The sequence below is a fragment of the Eriocheir sinensis genome, unplaced genomic scaffold, assembly GCF_024679095.1.
Source record: "Eriocheir sinensis breed Jianghai 21 unplaced genomic scaffold, ASM2467909v1 Scaffold612, whole genome shotgun sequence".
NCBI lineage: Eukaryota > Metazoa > Arthropoda > Malacostraca > Decapoda > Varunidae > Eriocheir > Eriocheir sinensis.
The window spans coordinates 252952-276782 of record NW_026111957.1 but is presented as its reverse complement, the minus strand read 5'-3'; the positions used below and the strand labels follow the sequence as shown (position 1 = coordinate 276782).

The window sequence follows — 23831 nt, the reverse complement described above, 5'->3', positions numbered from 1 at the left end:
ACCCAGTGGGTCTGGTTAAGATCCCGTTGAGTCTGAGGGTCAAGGTCACTCACCGGCCTTGTACAGCTGCTGGGCCAGGCCGTTGGCGAGGGCCGGGTCACAGCTGGTTTCATCTCTGCTGCATGCACACATGGAGATGAGGAGGCGGCGGAAGTCCCCAGAGGTGTCTCCTCTGAGGTCATCCTCCAGCTTCTTGCGGTAGTGGTGGAAGTAGGCATTCTTGATGGCCCTGTGGACACATGGAGGGTGAGCAACACCACAGTGCAGGTCACCATAGACAAGACTGGTCCAAAAGTTCTACACCGTTCATTATATACAAGGATACACAAGCTCTGAACATCACAAATTTGCAAGGCAAAAAGCTAGGCCAAGAAAAAAATTGTGGTAACACTGAATTGAGTACAGAATATGCTTACTCTATGCAACTTGAAGAGAAAGATAGAGTGGGTGATATAAGATTTACATTCAAATAATGACATAATTAAAAAAAAAGAATAAGGTTATAAATGATATCAAGAAAAAGAGTCTTCCATATACTGTAGATGCACTGAACCATAGAATGGCCTGGACAGGGAGATCACCCAATACAAAACCTTAAATGAATCTATTGTAAAGTTTAACTGATCGGGATAAACAGACTAGACTTCACATTACTAGTTATTTTTTTGCAGAATATCACAACTAGGTAAATAGCAGTAGCAGTAGCAGTAGTAGTAGTAGTGGTGATGAACGTAGCAGTAATTTATTGAAAAAATAATCTGAGTACAAATTCAAAATTGGTAAAAACATCAAGACATTTGATACACACACAGAAAGATAAGCAGGATAGATAGACAGACTGAAAGACAAGATCTGCTAATAACAAGAGCAAGGACAACTAAGACAACTAAGCAAGACAACTAAGAGGACACAGTATGAAGTTGATGAAAGGTAGGAGCTTAAATGATGTCAAGAAATTCAATTTTCCTTATAGAGCGGAAGATGTGGAATGGACTAAGGGAAGATGTTGTGATGGCAAAGAGTGTCAGACAGTTTAAGGAAAGACTGGACAATTATAGATATGGAGACAGAACTGTGCCGATGTAGCTCAGGCCATGTATGCTAATGGCAATGGGTTAAATACAACTAGGCAAATACATATACACACATACATGAGGGAGGCATTGTCGCGTGTACACAGAACCTCCACCAGTGTGCGTTCATTGGTGCCGATGCCCTGTATGGCGTTGTGCACCTCATGGGCCAGGTACAGCGGCAGCGGCGTCATCAGGGCAATGATGGTGTCCTCAAACTTGCCGCTCAACTCACTCTTCAGGTCCTTGATGAGATCCTGAAGACATGGAACGAGATGAGCTTATAGGGTGTGTGTGTGTGTGTGTGTGTGTGTGTGTGTGTGTGTGTGTGTGTGTGTGTGTGTGTGTGTGTATTATTTTGTATGTTCTCATCATTAATCTATACCCATGACAGTAACCCGCTAAAATAAGGTTAATATCTATTTTTTTTAACTTGACATTTCTCTTTCAATGACAACTTAATAATCAAATATGTGTTTATGCATTAATTTATATGCCTATCTATTGCCAAGAAATTTACAAGCCAAAAAAAAAAAGGTTGATATTTATTTTTTTCGTGTCATATTTTCTGGGACTGGAGTCAAACCAAGTTAATATATATGTATCTCCTTATATACTATTCCTGATTAGTCATGAATATAATCTGCAAAAAAGTTGGGTATATACTTTTCATCTACATATTCTCTAAAAGCTTAAAAGGCAAATGAATCCAAATTAAGCATGGCTCTATCAGTCTCTCTACATATCTTTTACACACATGACTTTCAATATAAGGCCCTGCACCTCATAGAATCTGCCAGAAGCTGTGAAGTTACATCATAGCAATATATCGTCACCTTCGTAAACAAACCGCCTAAGTCATTATTTTCCACCTTACAGGAAATCAGAAAAGAACTGTCATTACCTCATTTGGCTTAAGAGTTACGCAGGAATGAAAAGGCCAATTCTAGAACACTGAAACCTTAAATGACGGAGGCAACTGTACGAAAATGGGCGTCACATGATGAAAAATTGATGTAGACAAAAACCTGGAAATCAATGAAAAGTGACTTAGGCAATTATTTTGTGATAGTGACGATATGTTACAAAAAGGAGTGCAAGTCAGTACCCTGGAGAACCTGCCTGCACACCCCAGCCTTAGCCAATGGTGCAGGGAGGCCATGCACATAAGCATTCTCAAAGGTCAAGGGAAGTAATACCCTGGCTAAAAACTTGTCACCTGCACCAAGAAGCTTATTGAACGAGTTTGGGCAGAGCCTGTCAGTGTCCAAGTTACATTAATGTGTTTTTTATGTAAGTTAACAAGGGAAGGATTGCATTATTCTAAAAGTTCATAGAGACCACTTATGTAATAATAGATTCTTGTGTAATACAATGACAGAATATATATAATAGATAACAAAACAGTCTAAGAAGTGATCATGCTCCAAATACAAAATGTAAATAATGGCTAATGTGGAAAATTTAACATTAAATTTTCCACTTAGAAGACAATAAACTCATAATGGAAATATTCTTGAAGAGCACATTAAAACTAAGTCACACAGTGTCCCAAGCAATTAGGGACACCTTCTGCTATTCTCTATCAGCATTTAGACACACACACTGCCATAACATAACACTTTTTAGCAATCAGTGACACCTTCCTTCTACTCTCCAGCAGCTTTCAGACATTATTTTTTACATTAGAGGAAACAGCTAAAAAAAATAAAAAAAAAAAAAAAAAAAACAGCACTGCTCCTATAACAGCAAATAGAAATGAAGACAAAAGAGAGATCTTGATACTCCCCTTCTACCACACTATAACACTTTTGGGGGTCCTGAATAAACTGCCAACACTAAATGAACAACAGCTTGTGTTTTCTTAGGCTCATTTTACAAGCTCTTTCTTCCTGGCCTGGAGGAGCGTCAGTGAGCCTGACCCTGATCCCTATCAGCTTTATATGAACCCCTTTTACAGACTAATGATTACACCAAACATATCAATGATCTCTCTTAGTAATAGTATGACAACAACTGGCCAAGAAATAGTAATTAAAAATGAAGTATAATGTGGAATTCAACAACAACAACAAAAGAGTTTAGAAGCTGCCATTGGTTTTATGAGAGGATAACTAAACTGACAATTCTCTATAAGGAAGAGCTTGGAATATGTCTGTTTCAGTAAAAAAAATGCGTTTTCTATTCCTCAGGGAATACAACACGAGTAGCATAAAACTATGGAACATTAGAAGATACAAATAAACAAAATCAGCATCTGCTGAGAAGTATACTACAGGAATGCAAGGGAGAAAAGATACCTTTATCATATCTACTTCACACACACTCTCTACTCTTGGTGTTTGCATCTTGTACCAGGCCAGTGGCTCTAAGATGATGGACACTTGGCACTCAGAGAAGGAATTTCAATTCTAAGGAGAAGAATGTTTGCCAGAGGAGGAATTGGGGAGAATTTGGAGTAGTATATCAATCGATCAATCAATGGGGGCATACGGCAGGGGGCACATTGTTCAAGGGTCAAGCCTCAAAGGTCAGTGGGACAGAGATGAGCACTAAGGCCACGCACAACTATAGAGTATGCCCCTCACTTTACTTTATATAATGATACTTTTACTTTCGGATCAGAAGCAGATAGGGGAAAACAAAAACAAAAAAAACAATGAGAAAAAAAGCCATCAAAACTTGGAATGGAGATAATGAATTCACTAACATACACTACACAGAACTATGATGATAAACTATACTTCACCACAGGTCTTTTCAGCATATGTGAATGAAGAGCAACATAAACACATGCAAGAATCTTAAGAGAACAGAACAGGGGTGGAAGATGTTGCAGGCTCCTCTGAACTCCAGCAGCGTCAGCATTTGCTTTATGTTCAGTGCATTGCTTCTACTTCCCATTTGTGGCTGGGCTTGAAGGGAAAGAATTGAGTGCGTGGAGCCATTATTGTTAAACGTATCAGCACCTCATGATGACTGTTTGGAAAGCCTCTCACAGAAGTTGCTGGGATTTTCATGGCCTGTTTTGTGTTCTTTGTTATAGTTCTGAGTTCTGAACCTTGAATGGAAAATTGCCCATGAAAACCAGGTTAATCTTCTCTGTAGCCTTGGGAGATAGTCGTCATGTGAGCTGGATACGTTTAAGAATATGGACCTATGTGTGTATGTGTGTGTGTATGTGTGTGTAGGGCAGGGCAGAGTGTAGCCTAACGTATCAGCTCCTCATGCATGGAGACGCCGAGGCTGTTGGTAAGGTAGCGAGGAGATGCGGTGTGAAGTGGGCTCATCAACTTACCCCCTCGAGTCCCTTCCCTGCCTTAGCGCCATCCTCGTCCTGCGGCAGGAGAGGGTCGCACGCACACACACACACACGGGGACAAACAGAAGTCATCACCTTGACCTTGTGGAGTACCTGGCTCATGCAACAGCACCTCAGTCTACGTAGGTACACACACACACAAACACATGCAAACACACACACACACACACACACACATATCATAGTGGATCCCTAACAGACTTACTTAAATAATTGTAGATGACATACTGACTTATTCTCATACTTTAGACACTCAAATTGCAATACAGGTAAATCTCCAGGTAAACATTAGCTAAACATAAGCCATATAGAAATATCTTTAAAATTAGGTATGCACTAATTATTCACTTCTACAGCTGAGTCCACAAAACAGAGCTACAGTATTAAGTATTTATGCAATAGATACATTTTTCCTCACTGCTAGAGCTAACAGACAATTTATGACAGTGCAACAATTCTAATCATATGCAAAATGGGTTACATAAGAATTTCAGTTCTCTTCAGTTCAATAGTTCAGTAGTTAAATCTTCATAATGTTCAGTAAGGCAAAGTTCATCCTTCACACATACGCATCAGAGAAAGTGCAATAAACCCATCACCACACTTTTGTAGGATGGCAATGTGTGTTTCTCATTAGTAGTCACATAATTTTGAACTACATTATACTGTGTGCTTCCAGGTTATGTTATATACAGTCATCATCACACTGTATATAAGCAATCCAATAGTTTGTATATGATGTATAAATGTTATGTTCTGTTCTTCTGTCACCCTTGAGTAGCTGAACCATCACTGCATTTTGTCAATCTCTGGCCACACTCACCACAGTTCACAATGCCAACCACATACACAGCCACATCACAACAAGAAACTATGGTAAGGCTCAGAAACCAACCCACATCCCTTGTCCACATCCTTTACGCCATTTCCTTCTGACAATCACCCTATGTAATCCTTCCCAACCACACCCACACCCACATCCTAAACCCACATTCTTAGCCATACTCACTATACCTTTTCCTTCCATATCTGAACCTACAACTTTTTCCTCTTCCTTCTCCTCATCCTTAAATTTCACCATATCCTTATCAATGACCCTAATCTACTCCTCCTACTCCTCCTCCTCCTATACCCACATCCTTATCCATACTCCTTAATTAATCCTTATCCTTCAACACCTATACTAACCAGATCTCCCTCCTCCTCCTTTACACATATCCATAACTTTTCCAATTCCCCTCCTCCTCCTCCTCCTCCTCACCCTCCACACACACTAACCCTTCCATAGGCCTGCTGGTACTTGAGGAGGATTTGCTGTCGCTGGTCGGAGGTGCGGCGAGACAGGACCCCAATGATGGCAGCCTCGTCCGTGCCCAGCCCCTTCATGGCCTTGCGGAGGACGGAGGCATCGCCGCTGGGGTCGAAGTGGGCAATGTGGGTCACGGTGGGGATCTCCTGTAACATGGAGAGGTTGGGTTAAGGCACTGGTTGAGGGTTTTATTACTATTATTACTGCTATACCTATTGCCATGGTAGGAGTCTTCTGTAATGTGGAGAGAGGGTAGGTTAATAGGTTTTACTACTACTGTATTACTATTATTACTGCTACCGTATATTGAGTTATGGTAGGGGTTCTTCTGTAATGTGGAGAGAGGGTAGGTTAATAGGTTTCACTACTACTGTATTACTATTATTACTGCTACCGTATATTGAGTTATGGTAGGGGTTCTTCTGTAATGTGGAGAGAGGGTAGGTTAATAGGTTTCACTACTACTGTATTACTATTATTACTGCTACCGTATATTGAGTTATGGTAGGGGTTCTTCTGTAATGTGGAGAGAGGGTAGGTTAATAGGTTTTACTACTACTGTATTACTATTATTACTGCTACCGTATATTGAGTTATGGTAGGGGTTCTTCTGTAATGTGGAGAGAGGGTAGGTTAATAGGTTTTACTACTACTGTATTACTATTATTACTGCTACCGTATATTGAGTTATGGTAGGGGTTCTTCTGTAATGTGGAGAGAGGTTAGGTTAATAGGTTTCACTACTACTATATTACTATTATTACTGCTACCGTATATTGAGTTATGGTAGGGTTCTTCTGTAATGTGGAGAGGGTAGGTTAATAGGTTTCACTACTACTGTATTACTATTATTATTGCTACCGTATATTGAGTTATGGTAGGGGGTCTTCTGTAATGTGGAGAGAGGTTAGGTTAGTAGGGCACTGGTGGAGGACTTATCATGAAAAAAGAAAAATATATATAAGACCTATCTATCTATCTATATTTCAGACACCCTGTTCCTGTTGTAGCCTATATGCCTGCGACAATAAACTATCAATCAATCAATCAATCACTGCTTGCGGGTTTTATGACACTTACTATATACTATTGCTAAGATCATCACAAACATAATGAAGATGAAGTAAACAGGCTCTATTCCTTTATATTTCAGACGACATTATATCCCTCTGTGAAACTTCCCTTATAACTACAAGAGAGAGAGAGAGAGAGAGAGAGAGAGAGAGAGAGAGAGAGAGAGAGAGAGAGAGAGAATAATTAAGGAAAGACAGAAGGAAGGAAAGAAGAAAAAAAGGGAAGGAACAAAATAAAATAAAATAAAGGGAAGACAGAAAGAAGGCCAGAAAAAAGGACGAAAGAAAAAAGAAAGAAGAAAAAGAAAGACAAAGGGAGAAAGAAAGAGAAAAAAATAAGGGGGTGACCATGGCAGAGGGCGTACAGATCGAAGCATTCCAATTCATCAACTTTCCCTGTTCCGACACTCATCATAATATAATCAATCTCTTATCAATTCTATCTTCAATTCTCTTCCACTCTAAGGATCGATTTCACCGGTGGCCTCTCCCTGATACCCCATCCCCTCATATAGCCTACTCTCCGCACAAAGTCATCCTCATCTATTCTCCTCATGTATACTCTCCTCACAAAGTCATCCTCATATATACTCTCCTCACAAAGTCATCCTCATATATACTCTCCTCACAAAGTCATCCTCATATATACTCTCTTCACAAAGTCATCCTCATATATACTCTCCTCACAAAGTCATCCTCATATATACTCTCCTCACAAAGTCATCCTCATATATACTCTCCTCACAAAGTCACCCTCATCTATTCTCCTCATACATACTCTCCTCACAAAGTCATCCTCATATATACTCTCCTCACAAAGTCATCCTCATATATACTCTCCTCACAAAATCATCCTCATCTATTCTCCTCACAAAGTCATCCTCATATATACTCTCCTCACAAAGTCATCCTCATATATACTCTCCTCACAAAATCATCCTCATCTATTCTCCTCACAAAGTCATCCTCATATATACTCTCCTCACAAAGTCATCCTCATATATACTCTCCTCACAAAGTCATCCTCATATATACTCTCCTCACAAAGTCATCCTCATATATACTCTCCTCACAAAATCATCCTCATCTATTCTCCTCACAAAGTCATCCTCATATATACTCTCCTCACAAAGTCACCCTCATCTATTCTCCTCATACATACTCTCCTCACAAAGTCATCCTCATATATACTCTCCTCACAAAGTCACCTCATCTATTCTCCTTATACATACTCTCCTCACAAAGTCATCCTCATATATACTCTCCTCACAAAGTCACCCTCATCTATTCTCCTTATACATACTCTCCTCACAAAGTCATCCTCATATATACTCTCCTCACAAAGTCACCCTCATCTATTCTCCTTATACATACTCTCCTCACAAAGTCATCCTCATATATACTCTCCTCACAAAGTCACCCTCATCTATTCTCCTTATACATACTCTCCTCACAAAGTCATCCTCATATATACTCTCCTCACAAAGTCATCCTCATCTATTCTCCTTATACATACTCTCCTCACAAAGTCATCCTCATATATACTCTCCTCACAAAGTCATCCTCATATATACTCTCCTCACAAAGTCATCCTCATATATACTCTCCTCACAAAGTCATCCTCATATATACTCTCCTCACAAAGTCATCCTCATATATACTCTCCTCACAAAGTCATCCTCATTATTCTCGTCACGTGTTAATTCGAACCATCTCGGAATATACCTACCTCGCTTCATTCGACCACTTCACAATCCACTCCCCTCGCTGTTACACCCATATACCAATAAATCCTCCATGCATAAATACTCCTTTCCACTGCGCATACTGTATTCAAGATTGTAAGAGTAATAAAGTGACGAAGAAAGAGGAAGAGAAGGAGGGGTTGAGTACAGGTGTCAAGCATTTAGCTAGATATCAGTGACAATTAACGGGCAGGATGTGGTATGACACGTGTTTCTTGATAATAATTATTCTCTCTCTCTCTCTCTCTCTCTCTCTCTCTCTCTCTCTCTCTCTCTCTCTCTCTCTCTCTCTCTCTCTCTCTCTCTCTCCCAAACCCATTAGCAGATAAGGTAATAGATAGGACAGAGAGAGAGAGAGAGAGAGAGAGAGAGAGAGAGAGAGAGAATATTATAAATACAAATGTTCTCTTAATAAGGTAACACATCAATTTATAACCAACACGTGAGTATTCTAAGATTTGTCAGATTAACCTCTGAAACCAGACATCAGTTTAAATCAACCAAGTTTGCGAGTTATATCCACTGATCTCTAATATAACATAATACAGATCAGTGGTTATATCAGATTAGAATATCAATATCATAGCTCAAACATAATAAAAAAGAAATGGGAAATGAAAAACGAATCATGAGCTTTAAGATCCATTTGACTGTGCTGCGTAAATGCTAAATAGTATGATAAGGAGCTTTAACACACTTTTTACGGTGCTAAATTAAACAATCTTAAGTGCCACATGGGGTCTAATGCACGCTCTCCTTTCCTACTGGGCCGTTTCCTTGACATAAACATTTTCAACTACATAGAAGTCAGCCAAATCCCGTTCCCCACAATCTTTCTATGAACCATTTGACGGGTTAATGGGTACAGACAACACAGTATAGGTTTCTCCGCTAGTATTAATTAATATGATGCAAGAATGGCGTAAATATGGGAATGTAGATATCCACGAAGCCGAGTAGAGGCTGGATTATAATGAGTTTCAAAGCTTATAGGAATTCACATAACATATAGCCAACCAATACATTAACAAAGACGATATATTACAATCCTTGAAATTTCCACCTGTTGTCACATGGTAATAGCGAAGGATGTAATGCGTTGTTAACATCTGCCAGGCTATCAAAATCCTGAGACGAATAAATTAAAAGTAGCATGATCGACTCTACTGACTCATAATGGTGCAGTGTGTGTGTGTGTGTGTGTGTGTGTGTGTGTGTGTATAGTGAATAGGATACTTCAAGGTCTCTCTCTCTCACACACACACACACACACACACACCACAGTCATGCAAAAACGAACTGCTTTTCTCCACCTCCTTCACATTTTTGCGTTTTCTCTTTTCCCTCATTATATTTGAAGGCTAAACTGCAATGCATCTTGCCTTCAGGGAGGAGAAAAGCGAGAACTACAGTCCCTTGGTGATAAATAATGACGCTTATTGGGAATGTTTTCGAATTTGTCATGTCATCCACGGTTTTTTCCTGTTCCTCCAGCTCCTCCTTCATTTTTTTTCTTTATTCTCCCTCCTTTTCTGTCCTCTTCATTCTCCTCCTCTCTCCTTCATTGATTCTTCCTCGAGATCTCTCCTCTCTTCCTCCTCCTCCTCCTCTTTCCTCTCTTCCTCCTCCTCAGTAATTTTTTCATCTTTCCTCGTACTTCTTTACTCTTCTCCCTCCTCATCTTTCCTCTCTCTTTTTCTTTCCTCCTCTTAATTCCTCCTTCTCTTTCTTCTCATCCTCTTCCTCCTCTTACCAATTTCACGGGCATGTGTGTATGTGCTAAGTAACGTACGGTATGTGTCTGTTTGTTGTAGATAGGCCTATTTCTGGCTCTTCCCCTGCCATCATCATCCCCTCACCATCACCACCACCATCACCATCATCACTGCAGTGTCGTATTGTATCACCATTATCCAATATAGCTTCTATCACCACTATCACGTACCCTTCCTACACTACCTATCACCATCAACGTCACCATCATCATCATCCTCATTCTCTCACCATCATCACCAATATGTCAACCCCCATATATCACCACGAACACCTTTTCTTCACCATCTCATCACTATCAACACCATCACCTATCACCACAACTCCCGTCACTGCCTATCGTCACTAACACCATTATCACTATCACCACAGTTTGCTACTACCTATCACTACTAACACCACTCTCATCCTACACTATCATCATTAACATCACTATCACCATCAACATCACTTGTACACTTGCTTCCTTCACCATCCTCACCACCGTGTTGAAAGTTCCGGTGATGGTGAGTCATTCTCTAGCACTCTCTCATCACCGTCATCACAATACCTCCATCTTTTTCTTCTTATTCTTCCCTATACTCCTCCTCTTTTCTTTATTCTCATATTCGTATAACACAACTATGTTTCAAAGATCACCCATTTCACTGACCCATTTCACTGTATTCTATCACTATTTTTCCTTTCCCTCCTTCCTTTCTTCCCTTCTCTCCTCCTCCTCTTCTCCCGTTCACTGTCACTCACTCTCGTACTTAAGTATAACGAATTAATATAACGTTCAACTTACGGTATAGTCTGTGACATACGCCATCTCTTCGCCTTCAGTGTAGATGTCAGACTAACGTGACTCACTCTCTCTCTCTCCGGACACTCCCCCTCTCTGTCTCCCCCTGTCTCTACTCCTTTAGCTTGGGTTGCCAACAGCTCTCTCTCCGGCCACTCCCCCTCTCTCTGTCTCTCTGTCTCTACTCCTTTAGCTTGGGTTGCCAACAGCTCTCTCTCCGGACACTCCCCCTCTCTGTCTCTCCCTGTCTCTACTCCTTTAGCTTGGGTTGCCAACAGCTCTCTCTCCGGCCACTCCCCCTCTCTGTCTCTCTGTCTCTACTCCTTTAGCTTGGGTTGCCAACAGCTCTCTCTCCGGACACTCCCCCTCTCTGTCTCTTTCTGTCTATACTCCTTTAGCTTGGGTTGCCAACAGCTCTCTCTCTCTCTCTCCGGACACTCCCCCTCTCTGTCTCTCTCTGTCTCTCTGTCTCTACTCCTTTAGCTTGGGTTGCCAACAGCTCTCTCTCCGGCCACTCCCCCTCTCTGTCTCTCTGTCTCTACTCCTTTAGCTTGGGTTGCCAACAGCTCTCTCTCTCTCTCTCTCTCTCTCTCTCTCTCTCTCTCTCTCTCTCTCTCTCTCTCTCTCTCTCTCTCTCTCATTTCTAGCATGTGGGTACCCTTAGGACTTGTACTCACCCTGTTATTGAACGTTATTTATTACTACCTTACAGTCTCATTCTTTTCTAACTTCTTTTCTATCTCTCTATCTCTCTTTCGATCTTCTTTAATACCATCTTTCCATCTATCTTCTCTTATACCCATTTCTCTACCTTCTTTTCTATCTTTATCTATCTTCTGTATTAGTATCTTATTTTCTCATTCTTTTCTATCTGTTGTTTCTAGTTTGAATGTGTTGTTTGTGTGTAAATTTATGTAACTTGGTGTGGATATTTATATAGCTGTAAGCACTCGGACGCATTCTTGCTTCTTTACGAGTGACTAAATGCGTGGAAATGCAAGGTTGAGTTTTTTTTGCTTATGGCGCGAATAGCAATAAGCATTCTCTCTCTCTCTCTCTCTCTCTCTCTCTCTCTCTCTCTCTCTCTCTCTCTCTCTCTCTCTCTCTCTCTCTCTTGTTTCCTGTGTCAGATTATGCTTTTACTACTACTACTACTACTACTACTACTACTATACTTACTATATATTTTTTACCACCACCACCACTACTACTACTATTGCTAATACTACTACTGGATAGGTACAAATATAATATACACGATACTCAAAATTCACTATACGATGTTGCATAATGTTATTACGTAAGAACACATGGCTATAAGAAAGGTTATATCACCATATTTTCTCATTCTTTTGTCTCTTTTTTCTATCTATTTTATATATTTTCTTTGTTACGGTACCTCTCATTCTTTTCTAACTTGTTTATCTTTCAATCTATCTTATCTGTCTTCTTTGTTACAGTACCAAGCTCTTTCTCATTCCTTTTTATGTTCTCTCTATCTTTCAATCTTCTCTTGTATCCATCTTTCTGATCTATCTTCTTCCTATCTTCTTTGTTACAGTATATACCTCTTTCTCATCCATTCCTATCTTCTATCTATCTTTTTACTTCTTTCGATCTATCTACCTTACTGGTCTATCTTCTTCCTATCTTCTTTGTTACTACCTGGTTCTCATTCTTTTCTATCTTTATTTGTCTATTTTTTGCCGATGATCATTTTATTCCCCTGCACCTTATACCTCGTTCTTCCTGGGATGTGTAGTTTGCCTTTCCCAGTGCAAGCTATATAGAAAAAAAAAATGGCTCTGGTCTCTTATACCCCTTCTTCGCACGCCTCACAAGCGTTTGAGAGTACCCTAGTATTTATTTTTATAGTGCTCTCTCTCTCTCTCTCTCTCTCTCTCTCTCTCTCTCCATGGGTATTGCTCCTCTCACATATTGCACATCTCTCTCTCTCTCTCTCTCTCTCTCTCTCTCTCTCTCTCTCTCTCTCTCTCTCTCTCTCCATGGGTATTGCTCCTCTTACATAATGCACATCTCTCTCTCTCTCAATGGGTGTGGCTCCTCTTACATAACGCACATGAACAATTTTTTTTTTCCTTTTATCATTGATCTTGCACGCATATCCCTTCCCTTCCCTTCCCTTCTCTTATGTTCCCCTTCCCTTCTGTCTCTTCCTTCCCCTCCCCTGTCTCTCTTATTTCCTTCCCTTCCCTCTCCTTTCCTTCCCTTCTCCTACCTCTCTCCTCTTCCCTTTCCCTTCTCCTACCTCTCCCCTCTTCCATTTCCTGTCCTTCCCTTCTTCTACCTCTCCCCTCTTCCCTTCCCCTTCCCGTCCTTCCCTTCTGCGTCTCCATTTCCTCTCCTCAAACCTTCCCTTCCCTTCTCCTACCTCTACTCTTACCCCTTACGCATATTATACGCTTGGCATAATTATACAAACACACACTTGTATATTTATGACATTATCAGTTCTCTCTCTCTCTCTCTCTCTCTCTCTCTCTCTCTCTCTCTCTCACACACACACACACACACACACACACACACACATCACTATCGGTTAATTTATAAGTTTTTGATAGTAAAGTATTTCTATTTATCTAATTACATGGGAGTTTTTGTATGGAAGAACGATGAGGAAGAAGAGCAAGGGGAGGAGCAACTACAAGGAAGAGAAGGAGGAGGAAGAGGAGGAGAAATAAATAGGAAAAAAGGAAGACAGCGATTAGGAAATTCAAGAAGAAAAAAAAAAAGAAATATAGATGGATAGACGGATATAAACATTGATAAACATGATATGACAGACAGAAGAGTGAAACAAAAGATAGATAGATTTATTTATTTATTTATTTATTACGTTTTCGCCTGTGGCGCCGGTGTGGTGTCATGAGACATCCCTGGATCGTGAGACATCCCATCCTGTATACATACATGAATTTCGACAAGCGACAAGGTACCGTGTCTTTTGTCGACTGCTTGTCGGGATCTGTTCCACTTAAATTTATTTATATTATTATGAAAGCAAATGATGACGTATGTATGTATAAAACTAGGATATCAAACATCACTTCTTCTTCTTGTGACCTGTTCCGCTTTGCATCGCTTTTTAGGTCCTCCTTGGTACTTTTTTATACTTAGATGCTTCACTTTGTTACTCTGGGATAGTGAAGATTGGGTTCCACGATGCGAAGTTCAGGATGGGATGTCTTACGATACCGGATGTCTCATGACACCACACCGTAGGCTTCCGTGTAGTAGGGCCTGATGGTCGCAGGGTTAAGCCTCGGTCGGTCCCAGCCCGTTGTGGCGCAGGCAAGTGTTTATTGTGGACCCACCTTGCAAGAAGAAAGGAACAAACAGATAAATAGATAAGTAGGTAGATAAATAAATAGCAGTAAAGAAAAGAGAAGGAACCATGCATAAAATAGACAGATGTGTAGGGCCTATAGGTAGATAAAAAGAGATGCAAAGATACATATATACATGCACACATACACAAATAGAAAGAGTCAGAAAAAAAAAAAATTAAAGACAAAGATAGAAAGACTGACAGGTAAACAGGAACAGCTAAACGAGGAACAAGACAACACATTAGGCTATGACGAATGAAAAGAAGAAAGTGAAAGAAAAAAGGAAAACACTCAAGGAAAGATTTCACCACTGTCTCTAAACCACACAAAGGACGGACTGAGACAACCTTACGTGAATAATTATAGTGAAAGGTTATTATAGGCATTTAGCAGCGGCGACAGACGTAAAGAGGACGAACTGAGATTAGAGCGATTTTTATTTTATTTTACAGCAAAGGAAAGAAAAGGTGAAAGAAAAATGCCAGGAATGTTACGTAAGGGAGTGGGCTAAAGGAATAGTGTGAGAAAGATATTTTAATACTTAGTAGGAAAATCTATAATGAGAAATGAATAAAAAATGCGTATATATAGGATTGAGTTTCATGTTAAGAGAGAGAGAGAGAGAGAGAGAGAGAGAGAGAGAGAGAGAGAGAGAGAGAGAGAATCTTCGTCATTCGGAATGATTTGTGTGTGTGTGTGTGTGTGTGTGTGTGTAATGAGGCTGCACAAGTGTTCATCTCCACACCTTTTTAGAAGAAGAGAAATCCTCAAAACTTTTTACTAGTATAAGAAAAAAATAAAGAAATGAAGGAAGAACCACAGAAAGAATATAATAGGAAATACAGAAAACCATAAGTGTGTGTGTGTGTGTGTGTGTGTGTGTGTGTGTGTGTGTGTGTGTGTGTGTGTGAGGGCCAACACACTATACATCGATTTTTGTACTGAGAGAGAGAGAGAGAGAGAGAGAGAGAGAGAGGACACTGAGGGTGGGAGGAGGAAAGTAGTCTGACTGGCGCCAGCTATTATTCCTCCTCCTCCTCCTCCTGCTAACGCCACTGCTGAACCATACGCCCTCCTCTTCTTCTTCCTCCTCCTCCTTCATTTTCTGGCCCTTCCCGTATCCCATTATCTCTCCCCCTCTTTCGTAATATCCTCCCTCTCACTCTTCTTTTTCTTCCTTCTTCCTCTTCCGTCCTAATCTTTCCTTCTCTTTCCTCCTATACACTTCCCTCCCTCCCTCCCTCCCTCAACACCGTCACTATCACCATTATCCTCATTCTCTCACCATCATCACCAATATGTCACCCCCCATACATCACCACGAACATATCTTTCCTTCACTATATCATCACTATCAACACCATCACCTCGATCAATCACCACAATTTCCGTCACTGCCAATCGCCATAACACCATATTATCACTATCACCACAGCTTGCCACTATACGTATCACCACTAACACCATCTCCACTATCACCACTATCCCTCCCTCCCACCCTCCTCTTTTCTTCTTTTCCTTTTCATATTTCTCTCTCTTCCTCACTTCCCTCTCCCATTCAAGATATAAATGATGCGTCTTCCCCAGAGAGAGAGAGAGAGAGAGAGAGAGAGAGAGAGAGAGAGAGAATCTAAAATAAATAGTATGGCACTGAAATAGATGTTGAAATTATGCTGTAGGTTCTCTCTCTCTCTCTCTCTCTCTCTCTCTCTCTCTCTCTCTCTCTCTCTCTCTCTCCAGTAGCTTTTTTTTTTTCAACTTTCGGCTTCACTAGCATTTGTAACTCAGCCACACAGAGAGGAAAGAGAAAAACAAGTCCTGCCTCCCTACTTTAAAACGTCAAATGCTACTGTAAATAGGCGTATGCTCCGTCCTGCACACGCACACACACACACACACACAGGTTACCATTATGTCTGCCCCGCGGCGCGTCGTGACACACTGTGCCATGGTGTTGGCTGCGGCGCCACGCCCCCCGCGGGCTATCGCTGCGGCCTCCCCCTGGCGGTGTGGGGCGCGATAAGGCCCACCTTTAGGCAAGCCCCGCGGCCGCGATGACCCGGGGGGGGGGGGTGCACACTGCGCCGCGAGGGGAGGACAGGGAGGGGCAGGGCAAGGTGGGCTGCAGTACTCACCGTGTAGGGGCTGAAGCTGCCTCCCTGGGGCGTCCCGCCGTATTGTTGGCCCATGGCGGGGCTGCCTCCGTAGCTGGGCTGACCGTAGGCAGGGTACCCTTGTGCTCCAGAGGTTGGCGGGTAGCCGGGGGCTCCAGTGGCTGAGGGGTATCCTGGCGCCCCCGTGGCTGGTGAGTATCCTGGCGCCCCTGTGGCTGGTGGGTATCCTGGCGCCCCTGTGGTTGGTGGGTATCCTGGCGCCCCTGTGGCTGGTGGGTATCCTGGGGCCCCTGGGGCTGCCGGGTATCCCGGCGCGCCTGAGGCTGGCGGGTAGGCGCCGGCCCCTGGGGCAGGCGGGTAGGGCGAGGAGCCGCCCGCAGGGGCGTAGGGTGCCGCCCCCGAGGCTGGTGGGTAAGGCGCCACCCCCCCTGCTGGCGGGTAGGGGGACGCCCCTGGGGCTGGCGGGTAGGGCGAAGCTCCTGGCGCCGGAGGGTAGGGCGACGTCCCCGATGTGGGCGGGTAAGGCGACGCCCCCGGGGCTGGCGGGTACCCTCCTGGGGCAGGAGGGTATGGGGATGCTCCTGGGGCGGGGGGGTAGGGTGACATCCCCCCGGCAGGTGGGTAGGGCGCTGCCCCCCCTGCTGGCGGGTAGGGCGCTGCTCCGGGGGCTGGCGGGTACGGCGAGCCCTGTGGGAAGACATTGTTAGGGGCTACGAGGGGGGAGGGGGGCACAGCACGGCACTAGGGACGGGCGCCCCCCCTCCGCCTCATGCCCCGCGCTGATCTGCTGGCGGGGCGGGGCGGGGCGGGGGTAGACAGGCTGGGAGGGTGACTCAGGCAGGCATCACGGCGGGAGGGGCTGAAGGGGTCTTAGAAACTGGGGAGATGTGCACACAGTGTTAGGAACACACACACACACACACACACACACACACGGGCACGTACGGCGAAGGGCGCGGCGGGGTACAGTGGGTAAGGCGTGTCCTGCGGGGAGAGAAAGAGATGAAGAAAAAGAGAGTAGGTAAGAAAAAGAACGAGAAAAACAACAATGAAATAAAGTGAAAAACAAGAGAAAATACCACGACTTATTCAACATTAATTAATTAATCATTGCAAATACACACACACACACACACACACACACACACACACACACACACTCAACAGGTGGACAAAGGTTCTAATTAGGAATTCCACGTGCATTTCTCACCTGGCCAAAGCCGAGACTGGGGTTGTTGCTTCCGGGGTACATCTGGGTAGAGACGGGGGAGGGGGGAGGGAGGGAGGGTGTGGTTAGGTGGTGATGTACTGGTTGTGATGTGGTGGTGATGAAGATGCAAATAACAGGTGCTTTTAAATGGTGTTGTGGATGTAAGCTTAGAAGGTCGTGCATGTGGTGGGAATGTGTTGGTGGGGATGTTCTGGTGATGATGAGGTGGTTTGGGGGATGTTGTGGTGATGACGTGGTTGTGGTGATGTTCTGGTGATGATGACGTATTGGTGATGAAAATTAAAATAAGTGATGACCTATACTCCTTCCCCATACCTCCAATCTTATCCCATTCTACTTCGATTCCTTCTCCGGCTCCTCTCTTCCTCTTTCCTTTCCTCCTTTACCCTACCTTCTTCTCTTCCTTTATTCTTCTTTCATTGTTTTTCCCTTCTTTTCCATGTTTTCGTAATGACATGAGCAGCTCGTGATGTCCCAGTAATAGAAATGCAAGTAATAATATTCTAACACAAAATCCCAACTTCTAAATACCTTCCCAACTAACCCCAACCTTCCCCCTCAATCCCCAGTCTCCCCCTTCAATCCCCAACCTCCACCATATATGTACACCCACAACCTCGTCTACCTCCGCACACTCCCCAACTCCAATGCCCCAACAACTTCTCCACCCCAATCCCCACCTCGTCTACCTTCCCACACTTCCCAATTCCTACCTCGGAACCCCTCCATCTTCACCTCTTCATCCCCCATCCCCTCTCACTCCCCACTATAGTGAGGGTTGGAGGATTCAAGAAGGCGCAGAATTCCCCATTCCATCCATGCCAGTTCTGCTGCCAACGCCAATCACTGCCTCTCTAGCACTGCAACCCACCCACAACCCACTCCTATCTCTCTCTCTCTCTCTCCTCAGGAGGAGGGAGGGGACACAGGACACACCACCCACCACCACCACCACCACCACCCCACACCTGCCAACACCACATGGGAAAAAAAATCTCACATGTCATCATTGAATTTATACAAAAATAATCCTAAATCCTAAACATCATTGTACATTGTACTACCTTTTCCTATATACTATATATAATATATATATAAATTATAAATAGCATGGATGTGGGAAATTAGAGAGAACATGTACAAAGCAGTTGCTGATTTGACAGCATGGGTATAGGTAAACGACGATACCAGCTCCACCCTGAACCGCCTTCTTCCACCCTCCATCCCCCACCCATCACATTGTCCTCCCTACCCTTCCATCCCCCCCCACTCCTTACACTCCTTACCATCCGAAACTTTCCCCACATCATCTCTCTCTCACCTGACCTGATTCCCCAACCCATCACACTATCCCTCCCCTACAGCCCGTCTCACCACCTTTCCTTCCCTCTGCCCCCTTGACCCCTTCCCCTCCCACCCACCTCCTCCCTCCCTTCAGCCTCTCCCTTCCGAAGAATCTCACGTCGCCAAAGGATTAATGTCGTCTGGAAATACTTTTTTTGCTGTTTATTTTTATACTTGTGAAGAGAGAGAGAGAGAGAGAGAGAGAGAGAGAGAGAGAGAGAGAGAGTCTATTACATTACAAGAAATCACGTTTTGTCATGTCACCGTTTCGTAAAATTGTACAAACATGATCATGAATACTTTTCCTTCTTGTTTGCGTTCTTTTTCGTTCCTTATTGTCGTTTTATGCTATGCTATAAGCGATGTGATAGTCTTATGTGTGACTGTGATTAGCAAAGACAAATGATAATAATAATAATAATAATAATAATAATAATAATAATAATAATAATAATAATAATAATAATAATAATAATAATAATTGTTTATGAATAGTTCACCACGATGTCTTTTATAGCGAGACAAAAAAAAACGTAAATCTAATATAAAACCTAGTCGTAAATTGCAACTACAAAAACATATCTATAAAAATAATCAGACACACATCTTATATCTCAGGTGAGTAAGAGGCAGGTGACATTATCAGCAAAAAAAAAAAAAAATTAAATAAATAAATAAATAAATAAAATAAATAAATAAAGGGGGGTTCCTGTTCCTTTTTTTCCTTTTTTTCTGCTAATCACGAGACTGTAGGCGAATAACAGCCGGCACGATTGTCATATATTACCAGAACCATCTTGAAAATTAATGAGTTTCAAATTACTTCTTACCGCCATTCTGTCACCATTAACGATAAAGAACCGGAGTAACATAGTAAAGAGTGATTTCCTTCTCTTCGTTCCTTTCCCAAACATTAACATTTATACAGCTGTAGATTATATTCGAATTTGGTCCCTTTTCCTTCTCTCTTTTCATAATCACGTGTTTCTTGTTCTTCCTATTCCTTTTTTTTCCCTTTTTCTACTGGTTACCAATGTGTTGAATGTAAATAACAGCTCACAGGGTAAACTTTTAGAATCGGGAACCATCTTGAGAATTCGGCTTTCAAGTTACATTTTTATCGCCGCATTGATACTATTAACGATAAAGAGCCAAAGTAATTATGGTCGTGTGATTTCCTTCCTTCGTTCCTGTACAAACGTCAATACAGGTGTAGATTATAGTCGACTTTGGTCTCTCGTTCCTTCAGTTCAAAACCCCGTGCATATTGTTCTTCCTTTTCTACGAGTCACGAGTGTGTGTTGAGTACAAACAAAACTGACAGGACAAACATTTGGGTCGGTATTCCCCTGACGCTTCCGCCCCTCACATCAACTATTTCAAAAGGCCAAAAAAGGTCAATTGGGTTTTCATGAGTGTTTGTTTCTACGTTCATGGTACAGAAGAATGGTCAGAGTACCACCAGGGTCATGAAACTACCCAGGAAACTATACACCTACGAAAACCGTGTCAAATATAATTATGTGCTTGGGCGCCGAAATGTTTTAAAGATATAACCCTTAAAATCAGCAAGAACCGTTTGAGAGCCACAACAACATTATACGGTGTAATTTCCTTCCCTTCATTCATTTTAACTTTGCTCTCTCGATAACAGCGAGTTTGATCGAATTCAACCTCCATCGATTTCCATAACCAGGTGCTTCCTTTACACTCTTTCCCAAGGTTGCTGTGAGGTTTGAAAGTCAGTATAGAAGACAAAATAATAGTGGACGTACGTCGTAAAGTATGAAGCAAGATATACGAGCGTGTTGATAAAACTAATCTTTAATTTTTCTTCTTAAATCCTCCTGCTGGTCTCTAGAATGTGTGAAAAGCAGATAATTTTATACACTTCCTTTCTCTCTTTTAATAAATACTTAGCGATTTCGAGAATAGAAGTTTAGTCGAATTCATTCTCCTTTCTATCAATATTCATAACCAAGAGACTTGTTTTTTCTCCTTAGATTTTCCTGCTGCTCGCCAGAATGTGTTGAAAGCAAACACTTCTTTCATTCCTTTCTCGAAACTTTGCGCTCTCGAGAATAGGTTTGATCGAATTTAGTCTTTTTCTTCACATCAATATTCATAACCACGTGATTTTTGTTCTTTTCCCTGCTGCTCTCCAGAATGTATTAAAAGCGGATATAACACTTCTTTCGTTCCTTTCTCGAAACTTTGCGCTCTCAAGAATAGGTTTGATCGAATTTAGTCTTTTTCTTCACATCAATATTCATAACCACGTGATTTTTGTTCTTTTCCCTGCTGCTCTCCAGAATGTATTAAAAGCGGATAAACACTTCTTTCGTTCCTTTCTCGAAACTTTGCGCTCTCGAGAATAGGTTAGGTAGAATTTAGTCTTTTTTTTCCCCATCAATATTCACAGCCACGTGGTTTTTGTTCTTTTTTCCTTCTTCACTTTTTCCTGCTGCTCTCCAGAATGTGATGAAAGAGGATAACACTTCTTTCATTTCTTTCTCAAAACTTTGCGCTCTCGAGAATAGGTTTGATCGAATTTAGTCTTTTTCTTCACATTAATATTCATAGCCATAGGTCTTTGTTCTTTTCCCTCCGTGCTGCTCTCCAGAATGTATTAAAAGCGGATAAACACTTCTTTCATTTCTTTCTCAAAACTTTGCGCTCTCGAGAACAGGTTTGATCGAATTCCGTCTTGTTCTTCACATCAGTATTCATAACAACGTGATTTTTCTTCCCTTTCCTTCCGCGCTTTCTCCTGCTGCTCGCCAGTATTGGTTAAAAGCGGATATTTCTAGGATTCGTTTCTTAACTTATAGTGTATTCCAAATCATTTCTTATCGACGCAATGTGACACTGACGATAACAAAAGAACGACAGCCAACTAAATATATGTGATTTCCTTTATTTTAATGTTTCTTTTACCTTAATGCTCACGAGAATAGTTGATTTAACCGAGGGAATGATTTTTTTTTAATAGTCCCACTCTTTTCTACAACTCACAGTCAGGTGCTTCTTATTATTTTTCCGTGTGTGTGTGTGTGTGTGTCATTTCCTGCTGCTCGAAAGAATGTATTGAATGAAGATAAGGTATAGGGAATGGTTGTTTTAGGCAATGAGAAGAGATTATCTGGTTCCTTTCTTTCCTTCAATTCATAAACTCGTTCTTCTTGTTCTTATTTTGTCCCCTTTCACTGTCCTTATTGCTTCTGCCCTTTCCCTGTTCTTATTTTTCCTTTGTCCTTTCCCTGTCTTTATTTCTCCTTGTGTCCTGCTTTCGTCTTTTCTTTTCGTTTTTTCTTCTCTTCGTATTTTTTCTCTTCTTTTCGCTTTTCGTCCCACTACTTTCGTCTTTCTTTTCTTTTCGCTTTCTCTTCTGTTTTTCTTTTCTTTCTCTTTTCTTTCGTTTCTCGTCCTCCTATACTTTCGTCCTGCTGCTTCAAAGAACGTATACTAAACGCAAATAAAGTTCGTAAAGTAATAACGATATAATGCTTATGTAATGAATGGAAATAAACCTCATAAATATAGTAACTAGGAATATTTTAAACACCGCCCACACTTGAACCTCGATCCGCGTGTTCCTGATGACCTCCTAACGACTCATGCACACTAACGATTTAAAACACAGCAGGACCATGACAGACACTGCACTGCGACGAAAAACCTTAAAATCGTGGTGCCGTGACCTTGGTGTGGCTATGAATTAAGTACAGTGAATAATAAGCCTTTTCCACACACAATACCCACTATTAGTTATCGAAATGGTGAAGGGGATGAAAAAAAGCGGGTTAGAGTGACGAAATACAAGTAATAATGAAGTTAAAAAGTTATAATCCCTCTCAAAAGTAATGCATGACAACTGAAGGGTATAGGGATAAGCTGAAATGCCAATATATTTCAGTAATACGTATTATAACCAAAGTCTCCAGTCACTACCACCACCACCACACACAATGCAACACTTCCTCGGGCACTCTGGCACTGTCACTCGGAGGTGCGGCGTGGCACAGATAAATTTAAAGGAGCAGGTACCGTGGAGATCCTTAGAACGTCTACTGGTCAACGTTACTACAGCACTAAGATATTACGGTACGATAACTGCGGCCCCAGGCACCACGAGATAGGGCTGATGCCGAGGATTATATAACGTAAGGGTTTGTCTGTAGCCTATAGTGTCGTTTAGTTAGAGTGTTAGTTCAAGGGGTTTGTTAATAGGTGTGGGTTTTTGAAGGGGGTTTGTGTAGTTTTTTGAGGTTTTGTGTTGATGTAGGTGACTCGTACGCCCGCCAGTGGTGTTCTCTGTAAATAGTTCCCTTGAATAGTTCAGCTTCTCTCTCTCTCTCTATCTCTCTCTCTGGTCTACATACACTGCTACGGGCATTACATAAGCAGAACAGCCTTTTTTCTTCCTCCTCCTCCTCCCAACACCTAAAAATTAAATGAGATACAATACATTTAACTTACTAACAAGCTATATACTACTAACCATTAACCAAATGAGAAACTGTACAATAACTATCCTGAGGTCACGGCTGGGGAGGGGAGGAGATGAGGCCGCTGATTAGAGGGTTGAAAAACACGTACCACACACCCTGATCCTTATCGTCAGAGTGAGAAGGCTATTTCCTGTGTTCTGCTAACGTCATTTCCAGAGCTGCCTAAGGGGAGGGGGGGAGGGGCATCAACGTCATCACTATT

General features: G+C 42.0%; 1 protein-coding gene across 12 annotated transcripts; it reads right to left on the bottom strand.

Annotated features, from left to right (window-relative positions):
* Positions 1-45: 45 nt before the first annotated feature.
* LOC126993425 (annexin A11-like) lies at positions 46-23766 on the bottom strand. Of its 12 annotated transcripts, none has more exons than XM_050852474.1 (8): positions 23620-23749; positions 17754-17795; positions 17489-17527; positions 16565-17230; positions 5674-5850; positions 4372-4410; positions 1152-1330; positions 46-229 (listed from the first exon to the last, which is right to left on the bottom strand). In XM_050852474.1, exons 1-8 carry the CDS (start codon positions 23620-23622, stop codon positions 46-48), a joined length of 1329 nt encoding a protein of 442 aa, XP_050708431.1. In that variant the 5' UTR covers positions 23623-23749. The 12 variants fall into 12 exon arrangements, with proteins under 12 accessions (XP_050708431.1, XP_050708432.1, XP_050708433.1 ...); XM_050852475.1 differs by lacking the exon at positions 23620-23749 and adding an exon at positions 23166-23232; XM_050852476.1 differs by lacking the exon at positions 23620-23749 and adding an exon at positions 23086-23128.
* Positions 23767-23831: the final 65 nt, after the last annotated feature.

What these genes read in the sequence shown, in the direction of transcription:
- LOC126993425 (XM_050852474.1), bottom strand. An exon ending in ACCCCGCCGCGCCCTTCGCC is followed by an intron (nt 17,231 to 17,488) that starts GTACGTGCCCGT and finishes GTCTTCCCACAG; the next exon opens with GGCTCGCCGTACCCGCCAGC. An exon ending in ACCAGCAGGCCTATGGAAGG is followed by an intron (nt 4,411 to 5,673) that starts GTTAGTGTGTGT and finishes CTCCTGCCGCAG; the next exon opens with GACGAGGATGGCGCTAAGGC.